Genomic DNA, 11,284 nt, shown 5'->3' on the forward strand with positions numbered 1-11,284 from the left:
CCTTCCCCTCCACGCTCATTCCCTCCCCCTTCCCTCCTCTGCATGACCGCTGTCTCCCTCAACGCAGAGTGGATGAAGACGCTGTCAGGAGAGTCTAGGATCCAAAAACAGGCCTGGAGAAATGTGAGTAAGGCTGATGGGGACCCAGGGAGGGAGGGAGGGAGGGAGAAGCCAGAAGGGAGAATCCTGGGCAACTCTGCTCCCAAATTTATTCAGGGAGACAGGAACACCCTTCCCCTCCCCGTATATCTTACCTTATGCCAGTATGCACACGCGGGCACACGCAAACACATACCTTCCATCCCTCCTCATGAGGACAAAAGGAGACCTTACACACGTGAGGTGATGGCCACGCTCTCTTCTTCCTCCCAGCTCATAGCCCGGGAGCAGCAAGATGGGGAGACCCACTCTGCCCAGGAGGGGTGCGCTCTGTGTGTGACTCCATATTCTATAGGCCGTTTCTCCCAGAGGCCTTTGCTGGCCCTTGGGAGCCATATCAGAGAGCCATGACTGGAAACCCTCACCCTCAGTTAACTGGTCCCAAGCCAGCCCTATTCCGGGAAGGGGAGGGGAGTGTTGCGAGAGGGCAGGGGAGGAGGATGGGGAGAGAGGACAGGGAGTATGATGAACCTTTGGACTGCACATTGCCCTGGGGGAGGAATACCCAATGCAGCAGCTGCAGAGACCAGCCTCCCCTCTTCACCCACCCCCACCAAGAACATCTCTATGAGGTCTAGAATGGCCAGAGTGGAAAATGCCGAGCGGTATGACCATCCCAGCCCCCACCCCAGTCACTGCCAAAATGGCAAGGGTGCTGCACCCCTCCAGCCCTACAGACACCTACTTTCTTTTCGGCAGGTGGCTCTTATACCTCCTGGTGATGATCCTGTTCTGTAGGGTGGAAGGCTCCATCCCCATTTCTCAGAAGCTCTTTGGGGAGGTGACTTCTCCTCTGTACCCCAAGCCTTACCCCAACAACTTTGAGAAAACCACTGTGATCACGGTGCCCACCGGATTCAGGGTGAAGCTCGTCTTCTGGCAGTTTGACCTGGAGCCTTCTGAAGGCTGTTTCTATGACTATGTCAAGGTATGGGATCGGGTTGGGAGGGCAGAGGGAGAGCTGGGTGTCTCTGGAAACTGAGGACTTGTGTTCTAACCACCCTGGATAGTATTCCTCACACATGGACAGAGCCCTAGCCCTTCAAGAGCTGATGGCCAAGTGGAGCTCTGAGAGTCAGGTGACACCCTGGATGTTGCGGGGGGGGGGGGGGGGTCCACTGGATTTAGAGGCCCTCAGTGAGCACTGAAGGGAGAAACATGGAGGAAGGAATGTACAGGTCCCACTTCCAGGAAATGTACTGTCCATAAGAGTCAGAAAAACCTTCCACATCTGCTGACTTTCTGGGAGTCTTTGGATAACAGCTGTGCCTCAGTTTCCCTGTTTCCATGTAGAATATCACCATGGCTGCCTGCCTAAACAGGAACATGGGGAAGAGAAAAGTATGCAGTAGTAGCTGAAACATAGCCCTCAGCAAAGTCAATGGGCTCAGTCTCCTCACCTTTGAAACAACCAAGAAGGCCTCCCAAGTCTCAACTTTCTATATCCAATAAAAATGAGATTCAAGGTTCAGGATCCAAGTAGAGCCTACACACATCTGATAAATACCATTCCCAGGAGGGTGTACCATCTGGAGGCTATGAGAGAATGATCGGAAAATGATACATCTTCCTAACCCAGAGGACTTGAGAAGTTTGCAGGGTTGGGGGGAAGGGTCTCCAGGGTAGGGATAGAGAGGGATGGGGTGGGGGCAGGATGTCTTCCACTTTTGAGGGGTTAAGGAACCTGTGAAGAAAGAGATAAGGTGGGGGGGGGCGCCTGGGTGGCTCAGTCGGTTAAGCATCTGACTCAGTTTCAGCTCAGGTCATGATCTCATGGGTTCGTGAGGTCAAGCCCCGAGTCGGGCTCTGCATTGACAGCATGGAGCCTACTTGGAATTCTCTCTCCCACTCTCTGCCTCTCCCCCACTTGTGTACACTCTCTCTCTCTCTCAAAATAAATAAATAAACTTTAAAAAAATTTTTTTACGAAAGGAAAGATAAGGGAATCTAGGCGATGCTTGCCGATATGAAGGCTGGAGAGGCTCACTCTCAGCTGAGTCTATCAGGAAGCATGAGGGATATGAATGGTCTGCATAAGGTGAGGTGGAATAACTAGACAGAAAATAAAGCAGACCTGTTGGGCTTTCGGAATGAAGGAATGCTGAAGACTTGGGTAGAGACAACCAGGATTCCAGTGGAAGACGAGCACGGGAGGTGGTGGAAATGAAGAAAGGCCTGAAACGTGCTGGGGGACGTAGAACAAGGAAGAGATGATGTACCAGGCACAGGGTGACATGCAAGGAGTTACCCACTGGGAGACTCAGATGCACCATGGAAGTCCCGCCAGAGTGGGGAGAAGTTCACAACAGCCAGAGCCCGGCAGGCAGAAACCAGGCAGAGGCTGTTCCACCAGTAGAGTGGAACTCGTTGGGACACTCGCTCTTTGGGACAAGAGGAGGACCTTCACTGACCTTCCTCATGGGACGTGTCTCCTCAACAGCTCCTCTTCCCGCCCCTTCTCCTTCCTCCACCAGATCTCTGCTGACAAGAAAACTCTGGGGAGGTTCTGTGGGCAACTGGGTTCTCCACTGGGCAACCCCCCAGAAGCAAAGGAATTTATGTCTGAAGGGAACAAGATGCTGCTGACCTTCCACACGGACTTCTCCAATGAGGAGAATGGCACCATTATGTTCTACAAGGGCTTCCTGGCCTACTACCAAGCTGTGGGTGAGTGGTCCCTGGGTGCCTTTTTTCCTGGCCTTAGTCATATGGACTAGGGACCAGAAAAGGGGAATCTTGAATCCAAAGGAGTAGGAAGCCTGTCTTTCCTTCCTTTTCCCCTCAAGAGAGCTTTGTCCAAAAGGGGCCTGCCAACCTGGGTTCTGTCACCATTGGGGGATTTCCAGAAGACATTATTAGACAGGCCTGGAAGTCCAGGTGGCCAAGAGATGACTTTGTCTTTCGGCCTCTGGTGAGTGATCTCTCTGAGAGCAAAGCCATTACAGAAATCCCCGGCAGGAATTTAACCTCTCCTTCTGGAATCTCTTCCAGACCTCGATGAATGTGCCGCCCAGCACAACTCGGTTGAGAAGAATCTCCAGCCCCAGTGCCAGCACCTGTGTCATAACTATCCTGGTGGCTACTTCTGTTCCTGCCGTCCAGGCTATGAGCTTCAGAAGGATGGGCATTCCTGCCAGGGTGAGGTTGGGGCGCTGTGGGAGGGAGGCAGGGAAGGAGCAAGGGCTTGCTGGCCAGCCAGAGTCTCTGGTGACCCCCGCCCGGCTCTGCTCCCACAGCCGAGTGCAGCAGTGAGCTGTACACGGAGCCATCGGGCTATGTCTCCAGCCTGGAGTACCCCAAGCCCTACCCCCCTGACCTGCGCTGCAACTATAGCATCCGGGTAGAGCGCGGCCTCACCCTCCACCTCAAGTTCCTGGAACCTTTCGAGATCGATGACCACCAGCAAGTGCACTGCCCCTATGACCAGCTACAGGTATAGCCGTCCTACTCCCTGAGAGACCCCCTTCCTCTCCTTCCCCTCTTCACCTGGCACCCCTCACCCCTGCTTCCCGCTAGATCCTCTGGCCAATCGGGACGGGAATGACCAAAGTCACACATGGGCTAGGCAAGTTCCCACACAACTGGGTGTGGATCCTAGGGATCCCTCCAGCTGAAAGCATACCCAAAAAGCAGACTTCCCACCACCGCTGCCCTCCTGGCTCAGTGGGGAAATGTCTGAATTAGAGAGATGACCCTCACCTCTTCCCCAACAGATCTACGCCAGTGGGAGGAATATCGGCGAGTTCTGTGGGAAGCAAAGACCCGCTGACTTTGACAGCAGCAGCAATGCCGTGGATCTGCTGTTCTTCACGGATGACTCGGGGGACAGCCGAGGCTGGAAGCTGCATTATACGACTGAAAGTAAGATTTCCCAGGTCCTCTCCCATTAGGCAGCACTGGGGCAGAATCAGATGGGTAGAAGGGACAGTGGCTCTGACATGAATATGTCCTCTGGTCTCCCCAACAGTCATCAAGTGCCCCCAGCCCAAGACCCTAGACAAGTTCACCATCATCCAGGACCTGCAGCCTCAATACCAGTTCCGTGACTATTTCATTGTCACCTGCAAACAGGGCTACCAGCTTGTGGAGGTAAGAGCCCGAGGCTGAGGGAAAACAGCTGGCCCAGCCTTCCAGGGGCAATTCACACGGGTAGCTCAGCGCCCCCCGCCCCCATCAGATTTAGGCTCAGTCCCGATTGGACTCACAGATGCTTGAGCTGGAAGGGTCACCTGGTCTACCAGTTCTCAAACCTGACTATACGCTGGGAACACTTGGAATTTCATGAATACTGATGTCTGGGTCCCCTGTAAGAGACTGATTCCATTGACCTGGAGATTGATTCTTCAGCCTGGCACCTAGGGCACCAGGATCACTCGAAGCTAATGTGCAGCCAAGTTTATGAACTACTAACCTTGCGCAGTAACGGTAGAATTAGGACCTGAAAAGGCAGGGTGGAGTACAAGGAGTGACTCGCTCAGCATCACAGATTTTGTACAGGAGGGACTGGAACCAAATCTCCCGCCTCTTGCCCCAGGGCTTTTTTATGTACGATGAGGTTCTCAGCCTGGGCCCACCACCCTGTTCTCAGCTTTGCGGGTGCAGTAAAGAACGTGGTTTTATTGGTTAATCTCACAAAATCCGGTAAAGTAAAATGCGGTTTTGAAAGACATGAAAGTTAGAGTGACCCCTGGGCAGGGGCACGGGACTGGACATCCCGTCTTTGTTCAATAGATCCACTTGGAAGACCTCATCAGAATCAGAGAGAAGATCTTTGGTATGCCCTCAAATAGTAGTTAATTCATTCAGCAAACATTTTATGTGTTTACCGAGGGTCAGGCAGTGTTCTAGATGCAGGAGGTCAGTAAAAAGAAACGCGCATATTCACGAGAGCCTTCATGCAGCCTAGCTATGAATGTTGCATCAAGCTGAGCTAGCCAGACGAGTTGCTCTTTACCCCTGGATGTCTCCAGCTACATCATGAGGACTGGCTGTCCCAGGCCCAGAAGACTGGAGACTCCCGTACTCTTTGCTCACGTTACAACCCTCCCTGTCTTCTGCTGCCACCACCCTTACCTTGGCATGTGTGACTCACATCATAGAATTTAAAGCAAGCCACACAGCTTGTCTCCCGTTATTTGCATTTCACTCAAACATCCTTGTTCTCATACGCACTCTCTTGCAATCTTTTCCAGGGCTAACTCTCTGGGATGGTTGTTGGCCTTAATAAAACTCATTCATAGGGTCTGGTTAATTTTCATCTCAGAGGGTGCCATTTTCTTGCTTTGTGCCTGCTATCTACTCAACTACTATAGCACCTGGCACTCATCAGTATCTCAAGCACCCTGGAAAGTGGCTGGGCCCTTGCCCTTCAGAAAACTGCGGTCTAGGAGAAAGGAAGTGATGCAGGCCGAGACCGGTGGGTACTCCAAAGGAGGAGAAACATGGTTCTACTTCAGGGCACGGTGTTTTGTTCCAACGCAGAAAACACCCAACCAGTCTTGCTGTTTTTTTAATCTAAACCTGTGGAGTCCAAATGGGCCTCCGTGGAAAAAAGCAAGAGTCTAGAGAGAGGATTATTGGGCCTGACAATGAGTCCTTGCTCTGACTTGCTGCTGTGTGACTCGGGGCTCCCCTCTGTAGCCCTGGTCTGAGAAGGACAAAGGAGCCGCACCCACAGAGGTTCTGAGGTCTGCGAGTTTGAGATGTTCTTGCACTGGCTGCTGCTCTGGGGTGGGAAAGGCGGGAAGGGAACCGCAGTGCCTTCTTGTACTAATGACACAGCTACCTCTGTCCCTCTTCTCACACAGGGAAACCAGGTGCTGCTCTCCTTCACGGCTGTCTGTCAGGATGACGGCACATGGCACCGTGCCATGCCCAGATGCAAGAGTAAGTCACAACTCAGGAGTATCTGCCCCTACTCCCACCCCCTGGCCATGGGGACCTGGGATGTGAAAGGAAGAGGGGGCCTGGGCTAAGCCTCTCCCCAAAGGACTTTCCCCCCCACTTGTCCTCTGAAGCCTATGGCCCACAGCAGGAACCAGTCGGCCCTCCACTCAGCTGTATGGGGGGCTGTACCCAGAACTGAATTTCACTCCAACCAGTTCCCATCCGTCATAAGTTCCCCCCACTGACCGTATTGCCCTGAGGTTCTCAGCTTGTTCTGTGGGCAGACAACTTGTGGTCCCTCCGCTGAAGTTCCAGTACGTTCTCAGCTCTCATACGGCCCTGTGTTCTCTCCAAGTCAAGGACTGTGGGAAGCCCCAAAGCCTGACTAACGGGGACTTCAATTATACCACCGCAAAGGGGGTGAACACCTACCAGGCCCGTATCCAGTACTACTGCCGGGAGCCATATTACAAGATGCAGACCAGAGGAGGCATCAGTGAAACCGAGCGAGGTAGGGACCCATGCAAATGGCAGCCTCCTCCCTTCCATCTTCTCGGGACATCTTCCGAGATTTCTTCCAACATAACCCCTCGAGAATGGATGCATATTACGGTACCTTCCCAGGACACTGGCTTCAGGGGCCTAAAGTACGATGCCAAGAGGCATCTAGTAGGGTTGAATAAGGAGGCACCTGAGCCGATACAAAGAAAATCTCAAATCTCATAAACGGTCCGCTCCTTCTCACCACAAGCATCATCATTCCCACCCGCACAAGCAGCGTCATCATCCCGACCTCCGTCACCATCATTTCCACCACCACCAACCCCACCACCTCCAACACCCCCTCAGGCTACTATGTTGCAACTTTTTTGCATTTAGATTTACTAAATGACTCTCAAACTTATCTTCCAAACTTTTCTTTAAAATAAATCAGGAGTGCCTGGGTGGCTCAGTCAGTTAAACATCCGACTTCTGCTCAGGTCATGATCTTCCAGTTTGTGAGTTCAAGCCCCATGTCAGGCTCTGGGATGACAGCTCAGAGCTTGGAGCCTGCTTGGGTTCGGGGTCTCCCTCTCTCCCTGCCCCTCCCCTGCTCACACTCTGTCTCTGTCTCTGTCTCTGTCTCTCTCTCAAAACTCTCTCTCTCTCAATAACCATTAAAATAAATAAAATAAAATAAAATAAAATAAAATAAAATAAAATAAATCACATCCTAGGAGCGCCTGGGTGGCTCAGTCAGTTAAGCGTCAAACTCTTGATTTTGGCTCAGGTCATGATCCACAGTTTGTGAGTTCCAGTCCCGCATTGGGCTCCGCGCTATCAGCATGGAGCCTGCTACGGATTCTCTCTCCCCTCCTCTCTCTCTGCTCCTCCCTCACTCGTTCTGTCTCTCTCTCTCTCAAAATAAATAAACTTTTTAAAAATAAAATAAAATAAAATAAAATAAAATAAAATAAAATAAAATAAATGACATGCTTTGTAGGTTAGAAACATCCAAAAAAAGAAACAATCTTATATTGAAATTATATAGTATTATTAAAGAGCTGGGCTTTGAAGTCAGACAATCCTTAGTTTGCATCTTGGTTCTGTAACCTAGAAATTATGTGACCTTGTGCAAACTATTTCAGCTCATTTTCCTCCTCCAAAAAAATGAGGATAATGCATCCCCGAAAGTGTCACTGTGGTGCTTCAAGGAGATAATGTCAAGAAAGTGCTTAGCAACAGGTACGGTACTCCGTCAGCCATCAGAAAATGTAGCCGCCATTATTATCTACAAGGCCACTTCCAAGGTGCAGTTACTGACAAGATGTTCAAATGTTCCTTCCGGTTTTTATGTCTACCTTCACAAACAGGGAGCACATCAAACGTAGAGTTAATGTTCTGATTTTTTTCACCGAATGTCAACACCAAAAAAATATACGTAGGGAGCCTCCCAACACTTGTGATATTCCATCCTTATGTATTTCAACCTTCCCTTTGTCCGTGTTGGTGCCGGATCTCCCCTCTCCCCATCTAGCGCGCTCTGTGCTTACTGGCCTCTGCGAGCCGCTTCTCCTGCCCACCGTCTCCCAGCCTGCTCATCGCCCCCTCTTTCCACAGGGGCCTATACCTGCACCGCCGAGGGCATTTGGAAGAATGAAAAGGAAGGACAAAAGATTCCTAGGTGTTTGCCAGGTGAGTGGAAGCCCTCTGGGGCCATCCCCAGTGCCTTTGGCAACCCTGCGGGGCCTCAGGAAGAGCCTGCACAGAGCACGGAGACAAAGTGAATGGAGAGACACTCCAGCTTGAGGTCAAAAACAGACAGGAGCAGTAAAGGGGAAAGGAAAGGAGAAGGCCCAGGAGAAACGGACAGGGACCCAGGCAACTGGACTCGGTCCTGACATTCCCGCTTTTTCCCTGAGCAGATTGGGAATCGGGGAGTTAAAAAGAGCAAGAAAACCCCCAGGAAGAAATAAACCAGAGCCAGGAGGAGAGGCAAAGGCCAAAGACTCCGGGGGAGGGTGGGAATGGGAGAACAAAGAGGAAACGCCCCGGAGCCAGAAAAAAAGGCCTCAGGGGGGAACTGCCTGATCACAGAAGGAAAGAGGATGGGCCAGACTGACTTGAACTTGCCTTCTCTGTCTCTCCTCTCCAGTGTGTGGGAAACCCGTCAATCCCGTGGAACAGAAGCAGCGCATCATTGGAGGGCAAAGAGCCAAGCTGGGCAACTTCCCCTGGCAGGCATACACCAACATCTATGGGCCGGGCGGGGGGGCCCTGCTGGGCGACCGCTGGATCCTCACAGCTGCCCACACCCTCTACCCCAAGGACTACAACGGGGAAAATAACGCCACCAGGGATGTGTTCCTGGGCCACGTAAACGTGGAAGAGATCACAAAACTAGCAAACCACCCTGTCCGCAGGGTCAGCATTCACCCAGACTACCGCCAGGACGAGTCTAACAATTTTGAGGCGGACATCGCCCTCTTGGAGCTGGAAAATAGTGTCACCCTGGGGCCCAACCTCCTCCCCATCTGCCTCCCTGACAACGAGACCTTCTATGACAGGGGCCTCATGGGCTACGTCAGTGGCTTTGGGATAATGGAGGAGAGGCTTTCCTATGACCTCAAGTTTATCCGTCTGCCCGTAGGTAGGCGAGAGGCGTGTGAGAGCTGGCTCCGGAAAAAAAATAGGAACGATGTGTTTTCTCAAAACATGTTCTGTGCCGGGGACCCGTCTCTAAAGCAGGATGCCTGTCAGGGCGATAGCGGAGGGGTCTTTGCAGTGAAGGATGAGGACAATGATCGCTGGGTGGCCACGGGCATCGTATCCTGGGGCATCGGGTGTGGCAGGGGCTATGGCTTCTACACCAAATTACTCAACTACGTGGACTGGATCAAGAAGGAGATGGGGGAGGGGGAGGGAGAGGGCTGAGCCCACAATTCACTAGGTCAAAATCCAGAGAGCAGTGCGTTAAAAAAAAAATGATCTGACCAGTTATTGATAACCACTAAGAATCCATATTAAAATCACTGATGCAGAAAGACATTGTGTGAAATAAATGCTCTTTTCTATAATCCCATCCCTGAAACAACCCAAAAGTCACCTTTATTTCCTCCAAGGATTGCAGAAGATGTATTCCACAATCTCTAGTTATCATTGTCCTCTTCCGTCATTATACCCTTGGGCAATTGAAACTCTTTCCAAAGAAAATTTTATGAAAAATGCCAGTGTGCAGAATGAGTTAAAAGTAGTATTTAACCAATATAAAAATATTTAATAAGATCATATTTAAAATACTTAAGGGGCACCTCGGTGGCCCAGTCGGTTAAGCATCGGACTTTAGCACAGGTCATGATCCTGCACTTCCAGGGTTCGAGCCCCGCGTCAGGCTCTATGCTGACAGCTCGGAGCCTGGAGCCTGCTTCGGATTCTGTGTCTCCCTCTCTCTCTGCCCCTCCCCTGCTCACACTCTGTCTCTCTGTCTCCCAAAAATAAATAAACAGTAAGAAAAAAATTTTTTAATACTTACTTAAGAAGACGATCAGAATCAAAAATGTTTATGCACACATTTACAACTAGGGTTCTAGATAACAATTTATTTCTAATTTTGTTTTGATTATATAAGAAGAAAATCCTGATTTCCCCACACATGTAGTTGCAAATATAACAGTTTTTTTTTAAAGCTCCCTTTCCAGGGGGCCCGGGTGGCTCCGTCGGTTAGTGTCAGATTCCTGATTACAGCTCAGGTCACGATTCCAGGACTGTGGGATTGAGTCCTCCTTCGAGCTCCACATTGAGTCGGGCTCCCGGTGGAAGCGGAGCATGGAACCTGCTTGGGATTCTCACCCTCTCTCCTTCTGCCCCTCTCCCTCCCTCACGTGTTTCTTTCCTCTCTCTCTCTCAAATAAAAAAATAAAAATTAACAAATAAGAAACATTCTTTAAAAAATAAATTAAAAAAATAAGCAAATAAAAGCTCCCTTTACGATTTCTACGTGTTTCTTTTTTTGTTTTTTTATTTATTTATTTTTAATGTTTATTTATTTTGAGAGAGAGAGAGAGAGAGAGAGCATGAGCGGGGGAGGAGCAGAGAGAAAGGGAGGCAGAATCTGAAGAAGATTCCAAGCTCCAAGCTGTCAGCACAGAGCCCGACAGGGGTTTGAACCCACAAACCATGAGATCATGACCTGAGCTAAAGTCAGATGCTTAACCAAGTGAGCTACCCAGGTGCCCGTTGGTTTTTTTAAAGATTTTATTTTTACATAATCTCTGCACACAATGTAGGGCTCGAACTCACAACTCTGAGATCAAGAATCACATGCTCTACTGACCAAGCCCGTCAGATGCCCCTCTAAGTATCTCAAGGGAGGAGTGGTAATGAGGGCCACCTGGGTGGCTCAGTTAAGTGTCAGTCCCACTTTAGCTCAGGTCATGACCCCACAGTTCGTGAGTTCAAGCCCCACCTTGGGCTCTGCTGACAGTTCAGAACCTTGAGCCTGCTTCAGATTCTGTGTCTCCAACTCTCTCTGCCCCTCCCCTGCTCACGTCCTGTCTGTCAGTCTCTCTCTCTCTCTAAAATAAGTCAACATTTAAAAAAAATTTTAATAAATAAACATTAAAAAAAATTTTTTTAAAGAAGTGATATGACATTTTTGTTTCCAAGTTGAAAGATTAACAATATTTTTAGTGGTGCCTGGATGGCTCAGTCAGTTAAGCACCCGACTTCAGCTCAGGTCATGATCTCACAGTCCATGAGT

General features: G+C 50.3%; 1 protein-coding gene across 2 annotated transcripts; it reads left to right on the plus strand.

Annotated features, from left to right (window-relative positions):
• C1R (complement C1r) lies at positions 1 to 10,519 on the plus strand. Of its 2 annotated transcripts, none has more exons than XM_053894825.1 (11): positions 1 to 123; positions 859 to 1,087; positions 2,634 to 2,826; positions 3,151 to 3,297; positions 3,396 to 3,592; positions 3,873 to 4,020; positions 4,127 to 4,248; positions 5,967 to 6,045; positions 6,401 to 6,556; positions 8,146 to 8,220; positions 8,681 to 10,519. In XM_053894825.1, coding segments are annotated over exons 1-11 (2,127 nt in total). In that variant the 5' UTR covers positions 1 to 121; the 3' UTR covers positions 9,460 to 10,519. The 2 variants fall into 2 exon arrangements, with proteins under 2 accessions (XP_053750800.1, XP_019320183.2); XM_019464638.2 differs by lacking the exon at positions 1 to 123 and adding an exon at positions 607 to 764.
• The last annotated feature ends 765 nt before the right edge of the window (positions 10,520 to 11,284 follow it).

Source organism: Panthera pardus, unplaced genomic scaffold, assembly GCF_024362965.1.
Source record: "Panthera pardus isolate Hobbes unplaced genomic scaffold, ASM2436296v1 HiC_scaffold_6, whole genome shotgun sequence".
In the NCBI taxonomy this organism is placed as follows: Eukaryota; Metazoa; Chordata; class Mammalia; order Carnivora; family Felidae; genus Panthera; species Panthera pardus.